Source organism: Sapajus apella, unplaced genomic scaffold, assembly GCF_009761245.1.
Source record: "Sapajus apella isolate SASKATOON/1434 unplaced genomic scaffold, GSC_monkey_1.0 scaffold95, whole genome shotgun sequence".
Taxonomy (NCBI): Eukaryota; Metazoa; Chordata; class Mammalia; order Primates; family Cebidae; genus Sapajus; species Sapajus apella.
The window spans coordinates 7,988,740-8,010,367 of record NW_022437035.1 but is presented as its reverse complement, the minus strand read 5'-3'; the positions used below and the strand labels follow the sequence as shown (position 1 = coordinate 8,010,367).

The window sequence follows — 21,628 nt, the reverse complement described above, 5'->3', positions numbered from 1 at the left end:
AAAAAAAAAAAAAAAAAAAAAAAAAAAAGATTACAAAATCAAAAATAATTAGAGGCAGGGAACAGTGGTTCATGCCTAGGCCAGGAGTTTGAGGCCAGCCTGGGCAACATAGGAAGACCTCCATCTACCTCTCTCTCTCTCTCTCTCTCTCTAAAACAAAGAAACAAAACTAGAGGCTGACAAAAAAAAAGAATTTACTCTGAAACAAATTTAAAAAAAAAACTCAAAATACTTGCATTTTACCTAAGATTTTTGAACCATTAACCAAGTTTTAAAAATAATGGTAACATAAACACAAGATGAGAAAGACTATAACAGCATCTCAGTATAAAGGAGACACTTTTAAAAAAAAAGACTTCCAAAAAAAGTAAAAATAAATAAATAAATGGAGAAAGAAAGCCAGGTGCGGTGGCTCATGCCTGTAATCCCAGCACTCTGGGAGGCCAAGGCAAGCAGATCACCTGAGGTCAGGAGTTGGAGACCTGCCTGGCCAACATGGTGAAACCTCATCTCAAAAATAAATAAATAAATAAATAAATGAAAATGACCTCACCAGAGGCCCAGCACAATGGTTCATGTCTCTAATCCCAACACTTTGGGAGGCTGAGGTGGGAGGATTGCTTGAGTCCAGGAGTTTGAGACCAGCCTGGGCAACATGGCAAGAGCCTATCTCTACAATTTTTTTTTTTAAATTAGCCACGCCTGGTGTGCACACCTACGGACCCAGCTACTTGAGAGGCTGAGGTGGGAGGATCACTTTGTCCTGGGAGGTAAAGGCTTCAGTGAGCTGTGTTTGAGACCAGACTGGGAAACAGAGCAAGACCTTGTCTCAAAAAAACAAAATTCCCTTTCAGTAGGAGATAACTTAAAAAAACAAAAATTGAGGTCAGGCACAAATGTTGGTCTTCTACAATCTGTGAGAGTTGGGAATAGTAGGACTTGGGAACAGCAGTGGAAGTAAGTCCTTCAAATTTTGTTTTTACTCTTTTTGATCATAGACTGTTCCTATGACATTGTTACTGCTTTATGTGTAGAGAGCTTTAAGCAAATGCGAGAACTTCGTTTCCACATTTGCTTGACAAAAGGTTTAGTGCTGTAACAAGAACTTAAATTTAAAGAAAAATGGCAAGGAAGCTGTCCAAAACTCTTATCACCTACTATTGATCGAGATCGCACCCACCTGTGGTTTATCCAGTGAGGGATATTATAGTCATCACCCAGACGAGAATCCCGGGGAGCACTCCGATTATGGAGCTGCAAGGAGAAAAGTTAGAGCACTGATAAGCTACAAAACAAGTAGGATGTGGAACTGATCTAACTTCTCTGTTTTTGTTTTTTGAGACGGAGTCTTGCTCTGTTGCCCAGGCTGGAATGCAGTGGCATGATTTCAGCTTACCACAACCTCCACTTCCCAGGTTCAAGTGATCCGCCTGCCTCAGCCCCACTAGTAGCTGGGATTACAGGCATGCGCCACCATGCCAGGCTAATTTTTGTATTTTTAGTAGAGGTGGGGTTTTGCCATGTTGGCCAGGCTGGTCTCGAACTCCTGACCTCAGGTGATCCACCCACCTCAGCCTCCCAACATGCTGGGATTACAAGCAGTGAGCCACTGTGCCCGGCCACTTTTCAGGTTTTTAAAAAAACTTTTTTAGAGATGGAGTCTTGCTTTGCTGCCCAGGCTGGAGTGCAGTGGTTATTCATAAGCATGGTCATAGCAAACTATACTCAAACTCCTGGGCTCAAGGGATCGTCCGACTTCAGCCTCTTGAGTAAGTGGGACTACAAGCACGAGCCACAGCCCCTGAATTTTTTCTCTTTCTAACTATAATCAAACTGACCTTTAGCAAGCAAACCCAAAATCCGGTTACCTTGAACAATGGGACAGCATGTAATGGTTGCTCTCCCATGCACACCAAGTCGACGCCAATTCCTAAAAAAAAGAAAGGACAAAAAGAGTTGCAGGGGCAGAATGGCAGAAATAAGCATCCCTATCTATAAATCATGTTATTTAACTGGGCATTAGGCAAAGCTGACTTACCATTGTATGATTTATAACCTCACAGTACTGCCTATGCAGCAAAGAAGTAAATACATGCATTTTGTCTGTTTCCTCTTTTTCAAGTCCCTTCCTAACCTGGCACTATTTAGTGCTTGACAATTAGCCTTTGACTGTCCTAAAGGACATGATTTGTTTAAAAAAAAGACAACCAAGCTTCCATCTCTAAAATTTTAAGGCCAGAAAGGAATAGTAACTTTTATAATATCTCAGTAAAAAGTAAAACAGACTGGGCACAGTGGCTCATGCCTGTAATCCCAGCACTCTGGGAGGCAGAGGTGGGTGGATCACCTGAGGTTGTGAGTTCAAGACCAGCCTGGCTAACATGGTGAAACCCCATCTCTACTAAAAATTCAAAAAAAAGGCCGGGTGTGGTGGCTTACACCTGTAATCTCAGCACTTTGGGAGGCCATGGCAGGTGGATCATCTGAGGTCAGGAACTCATGACCAGCCTGACCAACATGAAGAAATGCCATCTCTATTAAAAATAGAAAATTAGCTGGGCGTGGTGGTGCCTGCCTATAATCTCAGCTACTCAGGAGGCTAAGGCAGGAGAATCACTTGAACCCGGGAGGCAGAGGTTTTGATAAGCCAAGATCACACCACTGCACTCCAGCCTGGGCAACAAGAGTGAAACTCTGCCTCAAAAAAAAAAAAAAAAAAAAAAAAAGGTAAAACAAACCACATCACTTAACAGAGCTTCTTCAGTGGCATCAGAATTTACTTTCTAAACTCCATTTTTTCTTTTTTTGAGACAGTCTCCCTCTGCTGCCCAGGCTGACATGCAGTGGCACACAATCTTAGCTCACTGTAACCCCCACCTCCTGGGTTCAAGCAATTCTACTGCCTCAGCTTGCCAACTCCATCTTGTTGATGAAACAAATCAAACTGGGGGATATGGGGTTGAGTTGGGGATATGAGACACATCATGGAGAGAGGACTGGACTAGATTATCTGATAGTGCATCCCAAAATCGGCTGACAGCATACGGGTCCCTTGAAATATTCCCTCCAGGAAGGCTTCTCTAGTGCCAAATATGTTTGGAGAGCTCAGAGCACCCTGATACACCCTTTAAAGAAAAACAACCTACACTAATATATTAAAAACTGAAGAAGACCTGTAATTATGGAACCGGCTTATCTTTGCATAACCCAGCACTTCTCAAACTGATTTGACCACCTGACACCTATTGACATCCACAGATGTTGTGACACACAGAACACTACTTAGAACTCCTCACACTCTAAGAAGCCAGTGAAGCTCAGAGTTCTAATGTTAAATCAGGCTAGGAACATGTGGAGACAGAGCACAAACCAGGGAGCATTACCATTATCTATCATCCGCTGCTTGGTCAAGATCATGAGTAGGCGGTCCACTTCAAAGACACCCACCCCAGGCGTGATAACCACTGACATCTGCCCCGTTCGGTCAAAATTTCGGTTGATGTAGTGCTTATCAAACACTTGAAATAAAACAAAAATTCCACAATAATGATGTTACAGTTTTTCAGAAACCGTTATAGGCAAGTATCTCTGCACTCTCAGAGCATTTTTTTAAAACATATCTTTATTGAATTATCTCAGAGCATTTCTATCCATAGCAACTGCCACATTCTAGTTAAATATATATACACATCTGTCTTTCCTCTTCTATATTAAGAGCTACTTGACCACAGGAATAAGTCACTGTCATCTTTGTTAATACCCCTCACTGATGCCTAATACTTGCCCTGTGCAGCCTTAAATGCTCAGATTTCATACTGTTAGGGCTGGGCATGGCGGCTCAGGCCTGTAATCCCAGCACTTTGGGAGGCCGAGGCAGGTGGATCACTTGAAATCAGAAGTTTGAGACCAGCCTGGCTAACATGGTGAAACCCCATCTCTATCAAAAAATACAAAACTTAGCCAGGCATGATGGTGTGTACCTGCAATCCCAGCTACTTGGAAGGCTGAGGTGGAAAAATTGCTAGAGCCCAGGAGGCAGAGGTTGCAGTGAGCTGAGATAGTGCCACTGCACTCCAGCTTGGGCAACAGAGCAAGACCCTGTCTCAAAACAAACAAACAAAAAAGGCCAGACTCGGTGGCTCATGTCTATAATCCCACCACTTTGGAAGGCTGAGTCTAAACCTCCTCACCAAAGGTCAGGGGTTCAAGACCAGCCTGGCCAACATGGTAAAACCCCATCTCTACTAAAAATACAAAACTTAGCTGGACATAGTGGTGGGCGCCTCTAATCCCAGCTACTTGGGAGGCTGAGGCAGGAGAATCACTTGAACCTGGAAGGCAGAGGCTGCAGTGAGCTGAGATCATGCCACTGTACTCTAGCTTGGGTGACAAGAGACTTGTCTCAACTTGTCTCAAAAAAAAAAAAAAAAAAAAAAAAAATTCATGCTGTTAAACTATCCATAAATGAGTCTATAGTAAATCTTTGATTATATTATTTTATATATTATATATCATTTCATTTTATATATATATATTTTTTTTTTTTGGAGATGGAGTTTCGCTCGTTACCCAGGCTGGAGTGCAATGGCATGATCTTGGCTCACCGCAACCTCCGCCTCCTGGGTTCAAGCAATTCTCCTGCCTCAGCCTCCTGAGTAGCTGGGACTACAGGCACGCGCCACCATGCCCAGCTAATTTTTTGTAGTTTTAGTAGAGACGGGGTTTCACCGTGTTGACCAGGATGGTCTCGATCTCTTGACCTCATGATCCACCTGCCTCGGCTTCCCAAAGTGCTGGGATTACAGGCATGAGCCACCACGCCCGGCCTTATTTTAATATTTATATATTAATTATACAATTAGATTATATTAGACAGTATAAATTTAAGACACTATTTAAGAGAGTAGACCAAAATCTTGGGATGACTTTGTAAATCTGGCATGTCGCTTTTTATTTCTAGCCTCTATGATTTGTACTATGAAAAATCAGTGATATTCAAATAAGCCAAGAAGATTTACTAATAGAAGATATCATGCTCTAGAATTCCCCAGCACCTCAGTACAGACATGTGGGAAGGTGATCTACACAGTGACATGAAGGCACATCATTACTTCCACCTCTGGCCAGGGGCAGATGGACACTGGAGCTGGGCAGCTCAGCCTCTCTCTACCATGAATGTGAATTCTGAACACAGAGCAGAGACAGGTTTGCTGGAAGCTAAATATAGCTCTCAGAATTCCTGCGGCTATGGTTCCCAGAGCCAATAAGGTTCTTTAACATAGTATTTGAACCTTTCCTGGCTGCTCCATTTAAGCCTCTGTATTCTTACAGTAAATTTCCCTTTTTGTTTAACTCAGTACATTTTTGTTATTTGTAAACAATATATTTCAGCTATCACATAAATGCTAGGATAAACATTTGGAAGAAATCATACCATACTACTAACAATGGTTCCTCTTAAAAGAGGACTGACACTGGGGGGCAAGAGAAGGATATCCTTTTTTACTTGATACAGCTCTCCATATTTGAATTCTAGTAACATAATTAAATTGATTGATTAAGGCCAGGCGCGGTGGCTCAAGCCTGTAATCCCCGCACTTTGGGAGGCCGAGGTGGGTGGATCACGAGGTCAAGAGATCGAGACCATCCTGGTCAACATAGTGAAACCCCATCTCTACTAAAAATACAAAAAATTAGCTAGGCATGGTGGCGCGTGCCTGTAATCCCAGCGACTCAGGAGGCTGGGGCAGGAGAATTGCCTGAACCCAGGAGGCGGAGGTTGCGGTGAGCCGAGATCGCGCCATTGCACTCCAGCCTGGGTAACAAGAGCGAAACTCCATCCCAAAAGGAAGAGCAAAAAAAAAAAAAAAAAATTGATTGATTGATTGAAACAGTCTCATCCCATCGCCTAGGCTGGAATGTAGTGGTGCGATCTCAGCTCACTGCAACCTCTGCCTCCCAGGTTTAAGTGATTTCCCTGCATGTCTCTTCCCACAGCTGGCCTATTCATCTATTTATTTTTGAAACGAAGTTTTGCTCTTGTTGCCCAGGCTGGAGCGCAATGGTGCAATCTCGGCTCACTCCAACCTCCACCTCCCAGGTTCAAGCAATTCTCCTGCCTCAGCTTCCTGAGTAGCTGGGATTACAGGCACGCACCACCATGCACAGCTGATTTTTGTATTTTTAGTAGAGGTGGGTTTCACCATGTTGGCCAGGATGGTCTCAATCTCTTGACCTCGTGATCCAACCTCCTAGGCCTCCCAAAATGTTGGAATTACAGGTGTGAGCCACACACTCAGCCTATTTACTTAAAAAAAAAAAAAAAAAAATTGGGCTGGGTGAGGTGGCTCACACCTGTAATCCCAGCACTTTGGGAGGCCGAGGCAGGCGGATCATGAGGTCAAGAGATTGAGACCATCCTGGCCAATACGGTGAAACCCCGTCTCTACTAAAAATACAAAAATTAGCAGGGTGTGGTGGCGCGTGCCCATAGTCTCAGCTACTCGGGAGGCTGAGGCAGGAGAATCGCTCGAACCTGGGAGGTGGAGGTTGCAATGAGCTGAGATTGAGCCACTGCACCCAGCCTGGGTGATGGAGCGAGATTCCCTCTCAAAAACAAAACAAAACAAAAAAACAGAAATTCTGAAACCCAGCCAGGCTTAGTTGTGTTTTTTTTTTTTTTTTTGGTTTTTTTTTTTTTGGTTCTTCTTACTGATAAAAAATAAAAATAAAAATAATTTTTTGAGACAGTGTCTTGCTCTATTGCCCAGACTGGAGTACAGTGGTGTGATCTCTGCTCACCACAACCTCCACCTCCCAGGTTCAAGTAATTATCCTCCCAAGTAGCTAAGATTACAGGTGTGTGCCACCATGCTGGCTAATTTTTGTATTTTCAGTAGACAGGGTTCCACCATGTTGCCCAGGCTGGTCTCAAACTCCTGACCTCAAGTGATTGGCCTGCCTCCAGCTCCCAAAGTGCTGCACCAGGCCACGTTTGTAATTTTCTTTAATAGATTTTTTTTTAATCTTTAATTTTTATTTTTACTTTTAAGTAGATTTTAAAAATATTACCAAGAAGCAATTGAAGATGGGGTGGAAAATAATAACACAGTTCAAGTAAGTCAAAGAGCCTAAGGAGGATCCTTTCAGTTCCTGACCATGAGAAGCAGATGAGACTACCAAATTAAACTGCCCAACGGAAAACCCAAGATCTAAATGTTGGTCATTACAACCAACCAATGAGAAGCTACTGCTTTGAATTAATTTTGGGGATAAGTAGGTAGGCGCATCAACACCTAGGTCTGGGTCTGCAGGCATCATAGAGAGACATGCATAGCTGTCAGAGGCCTTCAAACCAGAACAACTCCATCTTGAATAGGGGCTGGGTAAAATGAGGCTCAGGCCTGCTAGGCTGCATTCCCAGGAGGTTAGGCATTCTTAGTCGCAAGATGTTTATGGTTAAGGGAACAGGTTAATAATGTTTACTCAAAAGACTCAGAGCTTTTCAGATCCAGGAAATGTCCTGATATCCCAACATCTTAATAACATTCTTAGTTTAAGAATAAATTTTGCAACCAGGCGCGGTGGCTCACGCCTGTAATCCCAGCACTTTGGGAGGCCGAGGAGGACAGATCACATGAGGTCAGGAGTTTGAGACCAGCTTGGCCAACATGGTGAGACCCCATCTCTACTAAAAATACAAAAATTAGCTACGTGTGGTGCCATGTGCCTCTAATCCCAACTACTCCGGAGGCTGAGGCAAGAGAATCGCTTGAACCAGGGAGTCAGAGGTTGCAGTGAGCCAAGATCACATCACTGCACTCCAGCCTAGTGACAGAGCAAGACTCCGTTTCAAAAAAAAAACAAGTTTTGCTTTAAAGATAATAATATAGATTCTTGAGAAAGCAGTTACATAAAGATGAATAATCCTTTGTCACGAGCCCTTGCAGTAGAGCACCTCTCCCCCATGACTATTTTGCTTTGTTATAAACAACCATTGTACCTAAGGTGGACACGTTCCTCCTCTTGCTTTTGGGAATGCCCTGCTCTGTCTATGGAGTAGCCATTCTTTTATTCCTTTATTTTCTTAATTACCTTGCCTTCATTTTACCTGTGGACTCACCCCAGATTCTTCTATAAGATCCAAGAACCTTCTCGTCGGGTTTGGATCAGAACACCTTTCTAGTAACATAGCCATGTAGAAGGTGAGATGCCAGCTCACTGGTTGGCATCCTTACTCACCATTGAATGACAGATTGATGGCCTCCAGGTAGTTTCCTTGTGCTGAGGTAGAATTGTCTCCTTGAGGAAAGCCCTCTGAAGCAAAAGATACAAAAGAAAGAAAAACATCTCATGAAAGATGAACTTTTTTTTTTTTTTGAGACGGAGTCTCACTCTGTTGCCAAGCAGGAGTGCAGTGGCACGATCTCGGCTCACTGCAACCTCCACCTCCTGGGTTCAAGGGATTCTCCTGCCTCAGCCTTCCGAGTAGCTAGGACAACAGGCATGCGCCGCCACACCTAGCTAATTTTTTTTTGTTGTATTTTTAGTAGAGATGGGGTTTCACCATGTTGGCCAGGATGATCTTAATCTCTTGGCATCGTGATCCACCTGCCTCAGCCTCCCAAAGTGCTGGGATTACAGGAGAGAGCCACCATGCTCAGCTAAAAAATGAACTCTTAAATAAGTGGTGGCTGAGCATAGTGGCTCCCACCTATAAACCCAGAACTTTGGGAGGCAGAGGTGGGAGGATCACTTAAGACAAAGAGTTTGAGACCAGCATGGTCAACACAGCGAGACCCCGTCTCTACAAAAAATGAAAAAATTATCTGGGCATGGTAGTGCATGGCTGTCATCCTAGCTACTCAGGAGGCTGAGGCAGGAGGACTGCTTGAGCCCCAGGGGTTTAATGTTACAGTATGATTGTTCCACTCCACTCCAGCCTGGGTAACAGAGTGAGACTCTGTCTAAAAAAAAAAGTGGAACACATCTGGCTTCACAAGGCCCCACTCCCTGTATTAGGGACACTGTTGAACTTACTGTATATGAAATGTACAGTTGGATCCAACTGGAAAAAGAAACCTGACCAGAAACAGAAACTACACACGGCAATGGGAAACCGCACAAATCTCTTCTCTGTTTCCCAGGCCTCTCCTACACTTCCTTTCCCCACCGCACCTTCTATTACATGAATGCAGTACCTGCCTGTTCCAGTCGCACCAATACCGGATACTGGATGAAGAGTTTTTTAATGGTCACAAGAAGTGAAGTCCATTCTTCTCTTCTCTCATTCTGTACCACTACTCTGAAAAGAGTATTATCATAAAATGGATATTAAAAGCAGCTGATACAGTTTGGCTCTATGTCCCTTCCCAATTCTCATCTCGAATTGTAATCCCCATGTGTCAAGGAAGGAACCCGGTGGGAGGTAACTGGATAATGGAGCAGTTTCCCCCATGCTGTTCTTGTGAAAATGAGGGAGTTCTCATGAGATACGATGGTTTAAAAGCTGCAGTTTACCCTGCACTCACTCTTACCATGCTTCACCATGGTAAGATGTTCCTTGCTTCCCCTTCGCCTTCTACCACGATTTTAAGTTTCCAGAGGCCTCCCCACCCATGTGGAACTGTGAGTCAACTAAATCTTGTTTCTTTATAAATTACCCAGTTTTGGGTATGTCTTTATAGCAGTGAGAAAATAGACTAATACAGCAACTTTACATACAGAATATGAGTTCCCTTACAAGGTTTCAGAAATATACAATTGGAGTATGGTGAGCCAAGATCACACCACTGCAGCCTGGGTACAGAGCGAGACTCTGTCTCAGAAAAAAGACTCAGTGAGCTTACTTTTCTTCCAATCCAACAGGGAAAAAAACATTAAAAAAAATGGAGAACCAGGTACAGTAGCTCACACTTGTAATTCCAGCACTTTGGGCTGCTGAGGCAGGTGGATCACTTGAGGTCAGGAGTTCCAGACCAGCCTGGCTAACATGGTGAAACCCTGTCTCTACCGAAAATACAAACATTAGCTAGGCTTGGTGGTGGACACCTGTTATCCCAGCTACTCAGAAAGCTAAGGCAGGAGAACTGCTTAAACCTGAAAGGTGGGCCCGGCGCAGTGGCTCAAGCCTATAATCCCAGCACTTTGGGAGGCCGAGGCGGGTGGATCACGAGGTCAAGAGATAGAGACCATCTTGGTCAACATGGTGAAACACCATCTCTACTAAACCTACAAAAAAATTAGCCAAGCACGGTGGCGCATGCCTGTAGTCCCAGGTACTCGGGAGGCTGAGGCAGAAGAATTGCTTGAACCCAAGAGGCGGAGGTTGCGGTGAGTAGAGATTGCGCCATTGCACTCCAGCCTGGGTAACAGGAGCAAAACCCCATCCCAAAAAAAAAAAAAAAAGCATTCAGTGTTGGTGAGGACACAGAAATAGCTACTAGAAAACAGAATATTCTACTTTAATGGTTTTGGAGGGTACATGGGCTGTACAAAATAGAAAGCCTTTAAAAAATAGACTATCAAAATCAGAAAAATAAAACAACAAAAAAAAGATAAAACAACAACAACAAAAAAACAGTTCTTTGACCCAATAGCTCCATTTCTGGTAATTTATCCTAAAAACTAAGGATATGCTTAAAAACTTATCTGTAAGAATGTTCACTGGTGATACTATTGAGAATAGCAAAAAGCTGAAAGTCACCTTAGTTTTCAACAATAGTAACCTAATGTAATTTCTATGTAGAAATAAAAAATGATACTGGAAGTAGTTGTGTTTAACATGGATTAGGATTTGTGATACAAAAAGTAGAAAATGAAAGTTTAAAACATGTAAAAAGAGAACCTCATCAGCCAGGTGCAGTGGGTCACGGCTATAATCCCAGCATTTTGGGAGGTCCAGGCAGGCGGACTAATTCACTGAGTTAGAGGTATGCAGAATTCATCTGCATAATGGGATGAGTGGAGGTGTCAATACAGACAATCACCCATCACTTTCTTTTTTTTTTTGGAGAGGGAGTTTCGCTCTTGTTACCCAGGCTGGAGTGCAATGGCGCGATCTCGGCTCACCGCAACCTCCGCCTCCTGGGTTCAGGCAATTCTCCTGCCTCAGCCTCCTGAGTAGCTGGGATTACAGGCACGCACCCCCATGCCCAGCTAATTTTTCGTATTTTCAGTAGAGACGGGGTTTCACCGTGTTGACCAGGATGGTCTCGATCTCTTGACCTCGTGATCCACCCGCCTCGGCCTCCCAAAGTGCTAGGATTAAGGTGTGAGCCACTGCGCCCGACATCACTTTCATAAAATTCACCAAGTGGTACAGGATCCAACAGAAGATCAACAAATAATTTAAAGTACAATCAGGGCCGGGTGCGGTGGCTCACGCCTATAATCCCAGCACTTTGGGAGGCCGAGGTGGGCGGATCACCTGATGTCAAGTGTTCAAGACCAGCCTGGCCAACATGGAGACCCCATCTCTAAAAAAAAAAAAAAAATTAAAAATAAATAAAGCATAATCAGTATGAGGCTGAGGAATACAGTGGTCAAAAAGCAGAGACTCTGAACTAGACTGACTGTGTCAGGCCCATGTTCCACCACTCAATGTTTTGTGGACTTTGAATAAGTTACCGAAACTCTGTGTCCAAGTTTCCACATACGTAAAATGGGTAACAGTATATATCCCACAGAAATGCTATAATATTTAAATAAATCAAGTCATGTAAAGTGCTTAAAAGAGTACCCCATTCATGATAAGTCCTGAAAAAACGATAACTATTACTATCTGATAATCATCTAAATAAGGTAGCGGTGTCGGCCAGGCATGGTGGCTCCTGCCTGTAATCCCAGCACTTTGGGAGGCCAAGGTGGGCCTATCACCTGAGGTCAGGAGTTTGAGACCAGCCAGGCCAACAAGGCAAAACCCCGTCTCTACTAAAAATACCAAAAAGTTAGCCAGGCATGGTGGCGGGCACCTGTAGTCCCAGCTACTCAGGAGACTGAGACACAAGAGTCACTTGAACCCGGGAGGTGGAGTTTGCAGTGAGCTAAGATTGCACCACTGCATTCCAGCCCGGGGGACAGAGTGAAACTGTGTCTAAAAATAATAATAATAATAATGTTAAACATGAAAATGATACAATAGTCAGATATAAAAATGCCATTTTTGAATATGTATGGGGATAAAATGTTATATTGATAATTAGTCAGTGGAACTGAAAAATCCAGATGAATCAAATATGGCAAAATAATAATTTAACTTCAGGTATTGGGTTTTTGGGCTCATTATATTATTTGCTCTTCTTTTCTGCATATCAAAATCTTTAACAATAAAACATTTAGACAGTCTACATGCAATGTGGTATCTTGGATTGCAGACAGCAAGTACACGAGTGCCAAAATCTGAAAAATGTCTAAATTTACTTAATAGCAATGTACCAATGTTAACCTAGTTTTGACAAATGTAACTTGGTTATGAAATGTTAACGTTAGAGGAAACAGAGCAAAGAATATACAGGAACTCTGCTATCTTTGAAGCTTCTCTGTAAATCTAAAATTATTTCAAAATTAAAAGGTTTATTTATTAATTTTTTTTTTTTGGAGACAGGGTCTCACTCTCACCCAGGCTGGTGTGCAGTGGTGTGATCTCAGCTTACTGCAACCTCCATCTCCCAGACTCAAGTGATCCTCCTACCCTCAGCCTCCCAAATAGCTGGGACCACAGGCTGCTAATTTTTTGCATTTTTGGTAGAGACGGGACTTTGCCATGTTGCCCAGAATGACTTTTTTGTTTTTGTTTTTTCTTCTTGAGATGGAGTTTCACTCTTGTTGCCTAGGCTAGAGTACAATGGCTCGATCTCAGCTCACCACAACATCTGCCTCCTGAGTTCAAGCTATTCTCCTGCCTCAGCCTCCCGAGTAGCTGACATTACAAACATGTGCCACCACATCCAGCTAATTTTGTATTTTTAGTAGAGATGGGGTTTCTCCATGTTGGTCAGGCTGGTCTCGAGCTCCTGACCTCTGCCTGCCTCAGCCTCCCAAAGTGCTGGGATTACGGGCGTGAGCCACCGCACCCAGCCTGACTTTTTTTTCAAGTTAGGAAAGAAACAACCAATAAATAAATAAAAGGTATAGCAAAGCACCCAAACACACTTGTAAAAGTCTTCATAGAATCTCCCTTTGTGATCCTGTCGAATTGAGGCTCGGTTTATTTCAGGAAATTCATCTGAAATAGAGAAAATGGAGTATGTAGTTCAGGTTGAGAAGAAAAATTCAGTTTTTTCAGCTTCCTCTTCTCGATTAAAGATTTACATAACAAAAAAATAAAGATAACTGTTTATCTTTTTTTTTTTTTTTTTTTTTTTTTTCAAGACAAGGTCTGGCACTGTCACCCAGGCTGCAGTGCAGTGGTGAGACAGATCTTAGCTCACTGCAACTGCTGCTCCCTGAGTTCAAATGATTCTCCTGCCTCAGCCTCCCAGGTAGCTGGGATTACAGACACATGCCACTACACCCAGATAATTTTTGTATTTTTAGTAGAGACGGGGTTGTACCACGTTGGCCAGGCTGATCTTCAACTCCTGACCTCAGGTTATCTGCCCACCTCAGTCTCCCAAAGTTCTGGGATTACAGGTGTGAGCCACTGTGCCCAGCCAACTGTCTATCTATTAAGTTGGATTTAGGATGAATCACGGCCCACAGACCCCTTGCATCCACTAATTGACTCTGCTACTTTCCCTTTTACCCTGTCCTCATAACAGAAAAGATGGGAATGGCAGAAAAGTACAAGAAAAAAAAATGAAAGAAAATGGTTGGGGTGTGGATGCAGGAAGCGTAACAAAATAACAATTGTAGGAGAGAAAGAGTCACTCACCAACAGATTTTGCATCATAGAAAGTTCTAGAAAACAGGACCACTGTCACTTCATGACTACAGTTCTTCTCCTAAGCATGAACAGAGAAAAACAGGGTTGAAATTTGTTTGATTTACTTCACTATGAAGCAGCTTGCAGGCACATAATATTCTTTTTTTTTTTTTTTTTTTTTTTGAGGCAGGGTCTCCCTCAGTTGTCCAGGCTGGAGTGCAGTGTTATGATCTCAGCTCACTGCAGCCTCCACCTCCTAGGTTTAAGCAATTCTCCTCCCTCAGCCTCCAGAGTAGCTGGGATTATAGTGTGCACCACCATGCCAGGCTAATTTTTGTATTTTCAGTAGAGACAGGGTTTCACCATGTTGGCCAGTCTGGTCTCGAACTCCTGGCCTCAAGTGATCAGTCTGCCTTGGCCTCCCAAAGTGCTGGGATTATAGGCGTGAGGCTCAGCTGCATACAGTATTCTTAATCCTAAGCAGTTCAGCAGCAGTGCACAGTATTGAATAGCTTCATGTAATTATAGGGTGCACAGTGCAGGGGACACAGCACTGCTTGGAGTCAGAAGACGTAAATGGAGTCCTGGCCCTAAAACTTACCACTATGTGACCTTGGGGAAGTTACCTTAAGTGCCAGGAATGTGGAAAGTGACTGGAAAACTGCAAATCAGCAGTAGTAATAGTCCCCGTTTCCCAGTTCCCAGGTAGCTGAGACTACGGGCACCCTGAAACCACAGGCACATGTCACCAGGCCCAGATAATTTTTGCATTTTTTTGTAGAAATAGGGTTTCAGCTGGGTATGGTGGCTTATGCCGGTATTCCCAGCACTTTGAGAGGCTGAAATGGGTGGATCACCTGAGGTCAGGAGTTTGAAACCAGCCTGGCCAACATGGCAAAACCCCATCTCCACTAAAAACACAAAAATTAGCCAGGCATGGTGGCACATGCCTTAGTCCCAGCTATTTCGGAGGCTGAGGCAGGAGAATCACTTGAACCTGGGAGGTGGAGACTGCAGTGAGCCAAGACTGTGCCACTGCACTCTAGCCCGGATGACAGAGCAAGACTCCATCTCAGAAAAAAAGAAAACAAAAAAGAAAAGGAGAGATAGGGTTTCACCATATTGCCCAGGCTGGGCTCAAGTGATCCACGTGCCTTGGCAAAAGTGCTGGGATTACAGGCATAAGCCACAATGCCCAGCCTACAGTGTTTTTTAAATTCTGTACAACTCTGGTTTAGGGAATGAGAACAGCACCCATGGTGATGAATTTAAGAATCAAAGACATTCCCACACCCTACCACTGCTATAGGATGGGGGTGGTGATTTGCTCCAGACTCAGTGGTATAAGCCAAGGCAAAGAACTCCCTTTGGACAGGGATGAGGACTAATGAGATAAACATCTCCATGGAGTCTGGAGAAAAACAGCCCGGAAGCAGGGTGTTTATGGATGAACATGAAAAGTGGCTTGCACCAGTGAGCTTGTAAGCTCAGTTTCAGTTCTTCCTGGGTCTTTCAAGACAACAACCTATACTGACCAACCCCATCTTTATCCCAAGTACACTTAATGACTACAGAATTCAACACTCACTATATAAGGCACATAATATAAGGCACATTATATGCCACCTTATATTCTTTCATGGATGTACCTCAAGTGAACAGAAATTCCTAAATACAAGCCACAGTACCAAGAGCAGAGTGCCAGAAAACAACAGACCTTCACGGACGACCAGTTAATACACTGGACTCCAAGATCTCCAAACTCAGCACCCTTATCTAATTTTAGTGCAAGTGATACACAGGAAAAACGCTTCACAATGGGCTGATGTGGGCATGAGTGTCTCAACCCATAAATGGTGCGGAAAGAGGAACTAGTATTATCTCCATTTTGCAGTTAAAGAAATGGAGCCTCAGAGCCTAACTCTTGGAGATCAAAAAGCTTATCAGCCAGGTATGGTGGCCTGCGCCTGTAGTCCCAACTACTGAGGAGGATGAAGTGAGAGGATCACTGGAGCCCAGGAGTTCAACGCCAGCCTGAGCAGCATAGCAAGACCCTGTCTCCTAATTTAACAAACAAACAAAAAAAAAGCAAGCTAATGAGATCATTAAAAACCCAGCCAAATCCCAGCACTTTGGGAGGCCGAGGCGGGTGGATCACGAGGTCAAGAGATCGAGACCATCCTGGTCAACATGGTGAAACCCCGTCTCTACTAAAAATACAAAAAATTAGCTGGGCATGGGGGTGCGTGCCTGTAATCCCAGCTACTCAGGAGGCTGAGGCAGGAGAATTGCCTGAACCCAGGAGGCGGAGGTTGCGGTGAGCCAAGATCGCGCCATTGCACTCCAGCCTGGGCAACATGAGTGAAACTCCGTCTCAAAAAAAAAAAAAAAAAAAAAAAACCCAGCCAGCCTTAATCCAAACTCTGCACTTTTACACTACATAATGTAACTTCAATAAATACTTTTTCTTCGAAATGTTTTCATGTGAAATCAAGGTGATATAATTTAATGAAATAATTTTTTAACTCTGACAAAATATATATAACGTAAATATTGCCATTGTAACATTTAATACATTCAAATGTTACATAACTATCACCATTATTTAGATCCAAAACATTTTCATCACCCCAACAGGAAATCCCAAACTGATTAAACAGTCACTCCCTACCCTCAGTCTCTGGCAACCACTAATCTCGATATATTTACCTATTCTGGTATTTCATATAAATAAAATCTTATAATTTATATTTGACCCACTATGTCCAGCCTCTCTCATTTAGTATGTGTTCAAGATTCATCTATGCTGTGGTATATGCTGTACTTCATTCCTCTTTATGGCAGAATAATACTATTTGTATGGATATACATTTTATTTATCCATACTTTAGCTGACAAGCACTTGTCATTTGTGTTGTCCTACTTTTCAGCTAACATGAATAATGCTGTCAAGAATATGGGCTAGACCTGTAATCAGTCCAGCACTTTGGAAGGCCAACGCGGGCAGGTCACTGAGGCCAGGAGTTTGAGACCAGCGTCGCCAACACGGTAAAACCCCATCTCTACTAAAAATACAAAAACTAGCAGGGTAGGGTGGTGTACACCTGTAATCCCGGCTACTTGGCAGGCTGAGTCACAAGAATTGCTTAAACCTGGGAGGCGGAGGTTGCAGTGAGCCAAGTCTCGGCAATAGAGCAAGACTTCGTCTCAAAAAAAATAATAATAATATGGGCTAGGCACTGTAGTTCATGCCTGTAATCTCAGTACATTAGGAGGCCAAGGTGGGAAGAAGTTCGAGATCAGCCTGGATAACATAGTGAGACCTCATCTCCACCAAAAATTTTTTAAAAAGTAGCCAGGCATAATGGCACATGCCTGCAGTCCTAGCTACCCAGGAGGGTGAAGAGGGAGGATGGCTTGAACCCAGATGCTAAAGGCTACAGTGAGCTATGATTGTGCCACTGCACTCTAGCCTGGGCAACATGGCAAGACCCTGTCTCAAAAATAAAAAAAAATACAGGGCCGGGCGTGGTGGCTCACGCCTGTAATCCAAGCACTTTGGAGGCCAAGGTGGGTGGATCACCTGAGGTAGGGAGTTCAAGACCAGCCTGACCAACATGGTGAAACCCTGTCTTAAAAAATAAAATAAAATAAAAATAAAAAATACAGTCATCCTAATGGGTGTGAAGCGGCATTTCACTGTGGTATTAGTTTGCATTTTTCCTCAAGACTAATGATCTTGAGCAACTTTTCACGTACTTCTTGGCCATTTATATATATTCTTTAAAGAAACACACATGTACCCCAGAACTTAAAGTAAAATTTAAGAAAAAAAAGTCTATTCAAGTCCTTTGCCCATTTGCTTTCATTTTTTTATTTAATTATTTTAATTATTTTTTAATTTTTATGGGTACATACTAGGTGTTTCTAACCATGGAGTACATAAGATGTTTTGATACAGGCATGTAATGTGAAATAATCACATAACGGAGAATGGGGCAGCCTTTGCCCATTTGTGAACTAGGGTTTTTTCTTTTCGTTCTTGAGTTAGAGAAATTCTACATATTTTCTGGATAATAGACTTTTATCAGAAGATAATTTGCAAATATTTTCTCCCATTCTGTAGGATTTCTTTTTGTTTGTTTTATTTCTTAAGAGACAAGGTCTCACTGTCCTGTCACCCAGGTAGAAGTGCAGTGATACAATTATACTGTAACCTCAAATTTCTGTGCTCAGGGGATCCTCTAGCCTCAGCCTCTTGAGAAATTGGGACTACAGGCATTTGCCAATATATCCAGCTATATTTTTTCTATTTTTATTTTTGTAGAGACAGGGTTTCATTTCATTGCCTGGGCTACTCTTGAACTTTTGGCTTAAGGCGATTCTCCCACCTCCAGCCTCCCAAAGGGCTGGGATTAAAGGTGTGAGCCAATATGTCTGGTCCCTTCACTTTTTGCATTAAAAAAGTGATGCACAGAGGTTTTTAATTTCGAGGTCGGATTCATCTGCTTTTACTTTGGATGTTGTGCTTTTGGTGTTATATCTAAGAAACCACTGCCAAATTCAAGATCATATGAATTTCCTGGCCAGGCGTGGTGGTTCCATCTGTAATCCTAGCAATTTGGGAGGCCAAGGTGGGTGACTGCTTGAGCTCAGGAGTTTGAAACCAACCTGGACAACCTGGCAAAATTCCATCTCTACAAAAAATTTTTAAAAATTAGCCAGGTGTGGTAGCTAACACCTGTAGTCCCAGCTACTCAGGCTAAGGCAGGAAGATCATTGGAGCCCAGGAAGTCAAAGCTGCAGTGAGCTATGGTCGCTCCATTGCACTCTAGCCTGGGTGATGGTGAGACCCTGTCTCAAAAAAAAAAAAAAAAAAGGCTGGGCACGTTGGCTCACGCCTGTAATCCTAGCACTTTGGGAAGCCGAGGCAGATCACCTGAGGTCAGGAGTTTGAGACCAGCCTGGCCAACGTGGTGAAACTCCATTTCTATAATTAATTAATAATAAATAAAAATTATAAAACTTTTTAGTCTGGGTGTGGTGGCTCATGCCTATAATCTCAGTGCTTCGGGAGGCCAAAGCAGGCAGATTGCCCGAGGTCAGGAGTTCGAGACCAGCCTGGCCAACATGTTATAACCCTGTCTCTAGTAAAAATGCAAAAAAATTAGCTGAGTGTAGTAGTGGGCACCTGTAATCCCTGCTACTCAGCAGGTTGAGGCAGAAGAATTGCTTGAAGCAGGGAGTCAAAGGTTGTAGTGAACTGAGATTGCACCACTGCACTCCAGACAGGCTGGAGTTTCCTTATTTTTAAAAAGTTTTATTTTATTTAAAATAAGGAAACAGAAAATTCTTTTTTTTTTTTTTTTTTGGCCACTGCACAGCTAAATTTTTATATATTTTGTGGAAAGAATATTTGCCATATTGCTGGGTCTGGTCTAAAATTCCTGGGCTCAAGCAATCCACTCACCTTGGCCTCCCATGAGCCACCACACACCTGGTTCAGTTTTATAATTTTAGCTTTTTCTTTTTTTTTGTTTTTTTAAATGGAGCCTTACTCTGTTTCCCAGGCTGGAGTGTAGTGGCATAATCTTGGCTCACTGCAACCTCCGCCACCCAGGTTCAAGCAATTCTCCTGTCTCAGCTTCCTAAGGGGATTATAGGCACCCACCACCATGCCCAGCTAATTTTTGTATTTTTAGTAGAGACAAGGTTTCATTATGCTGGCCAGGCTGGTCTCAAACTCCTGATCTGACCTCAACTAATCTGCTCACCTCAGCCTCCCAAAGTGCTAGGATTACAGGTGTGAGCCCCCAGCAGATTATGGCACTTATCTTTAAGTCTTTGATTCATTTCCATTACATTTCATATATGATCTGAGGTAAGGGTCCAAATTCATTCTTTTCCACATGGACATTCAGTTGTTCCAGAACAATTTGTTGAAAAGAATATTCTTTCCCTCATTAAATGAACTTGATGCCCTTGTCTAAAATCAACTGACCATAGATGTACAGGTTAGTTTCAATTATATTCCACTGATCTATATATCTATCCTTATGCCAATATCACACTATTCTGATGATTGTGGGTTTTATTAAGTTTTGAAATTAGGAAGTAAGAGTCTTCCAACTTTGTTCTCCTTTTAAAGATTGTTTTGGCTAGTCAGGATCCCTTGCAATTCCACATGAATTGTAGGATCAGCATTTCTATTTCTGCAAAAAAAAAAAAAAAAAAAAAGACACTGGGATTCTGACAGGAACTGCATTAAACTATAAATTGCTTTGGGAAATATTACCACAATATTAAGTCTTTCCATCTGTGAACACAGGTTACTATTTACTTAGGTCTTCATTAACTTATTTCACAGTGTCTTACAGATTTTAGTGTACCAGTCTTACAGCTCTGGGGATAAAGTATTCTAAGTATTTTATTTTTTCAGATTTTCATTGCTGGTATACAGAAACACAATTAATTTTTTTTTTTTTAGACGGAGTTTCGCTCTTGTTACCCAGGCTGGAGTGCAGTGGCGCGATCTTGGCTCACCGCAACCTCCGCCTCCTGGGTTCAGGCAATTCTCCCGCCTCAGCCTCCTGAGTAGCTGGGATTACAGGCACGCGCCACCATGCCCAGCTAATGTTTTGTATTTTTAGTAGAGACGGGGTTTCACTATGTTGACCAGGATGGTCTCGATCTCCTGACCTCGTGATCCACCCGCCTCGGCCTCCCAAAGTGCTGGGATTACAGGCTTGAGCCACCGCGCCCGGCCTCACAATTAATTTTGTATGTTGATTAAGTATCCTGAAACTTTGCTAAATGTATGAGCTCTAATACTTATTTTGTGGATTTTTGAGGATTTTCTACATTTAGGATCATATCATCTGTGAATAGACATAGTTCTACTTCTTTTTCAATTTGGATGCCTTTTATTTCTTTTGCTTACCTAGGTGGTCTGTCTAGAACTTCTAGTATAATGTTGAATACCAGTAGCAAAAGCAAGCATACTTATGTTGTTACTGATCTTGAGGGAAAGTTTTCAGTGTTTTACCATTGAGTGTGATGTTAGCTGTGTGCTTTTCATAAATATTCATAAATTGAGATTAGGGTAATTTAAATCCGAAATTTGGGTTTTAGCCAGGATAGCTCAATTTAGGGCAACTTAACAAAAAGAGTACATTTAAAAAATCTGTATTGAGTAATGTTTATACAATCAGACTTAGTGTGTAAGAAAAACATACCTTCCACTTGGTAAATAGATCAGCAAGGAAACCATTCACAGCTTTCTCAAAATACAAATCCCCTACAAAAAAACAAACAAACAAAAAAAAAAAAAACAATGAAGAGAGGATAAGGACAATCTTTATTTCTCGCTTATAATTTCTTCTCTAAGTAAATTCTTCTCTAAGCAATTAATTCTCTAAGAAAGGGGACCAAAAATAAGGTGTGTTTTGAACACCCTCCCCCCTTTTTTTTTTTTTTTTTTTTTTGAGATGGAGTCTCCCTCTGTCACCCAGGCTGGAGTACAGTGGTGCGATCTCAGCTCACTTACAACCTCCACTTCCTGGGTTCAAGCATTCTCCTGCCTCAACCTCCCGAGAAGCTAGGAGTACAGGCACCTGCCGCCATGCCCAGCTAATTTTTGTAAGTTTAGTAGAGATGGGGCTTTGCCATATTGGCCAGGCTGGTCTCGAACTCCAGACCTTAGGTGATCTGCCCGGTCTTGGCCTTCCAAAGTGCTAGGATTACAGGTGTGAGCCACTGCACCCG

General features: G+C 42.7%; 1 protein-coding gene across 25 annotated transcripts in view; it reads right to left on the bottom strand.

The window, feature by feature from the left end:
• Positions 1 to 21,628, bottom strand: part of DEPDC5 (DEP domain containing 5, GATOR1 subcomplex subunit) — a 165,925-nt gene that overhangs the window by 120,565 nt on the left and 23,732 nt on the right. For all 25 annotated transcript variants that reach the window (XR_004262222.1, XR_004262223.1, XM_032256541.1 and 22 more), the window contains 8 exons: positions 21,100 to 21,161; positions 13,874 to 13,943; positions 13,153 to 13,225; positions 9,201 to 9,304; positions 8,242 to 8,316; positions 3,384 to 3,518; positions 1,869 to 1,930; positions 1,181 to 1,254 (listed from right to left, as the gene is read on the bottom strand). Coding sequence is in view for 23 of the 25 variants with exons in the window: in XM_032256541.1 (XP_032112432.1) it covers positions 1,181 to 1,254; positions 1,869 to 1,930; positions 3,384 to 3,518; positions 8,242 to 8,316; positions 9,201 to 9,304; positions 13,153 to 13,225; positions 13,874 to 13,943; positions 21,100 to 21,161 (655 nt within the window). In the remaining 2 variants the exon portion in view is untranslated. The remainder of the gene's footprint in view (positions 1 to 1,180; positions 1,255 to 1,868; positions 1,931 to 3,383; positions 3,519 to 8,241; positions 8,317 to 9,200; positions 9,305 to 13,152; positions 13,226 to 13,873; positions 13,944 to 21,099; positions 21,162 to 21,628) is intronic.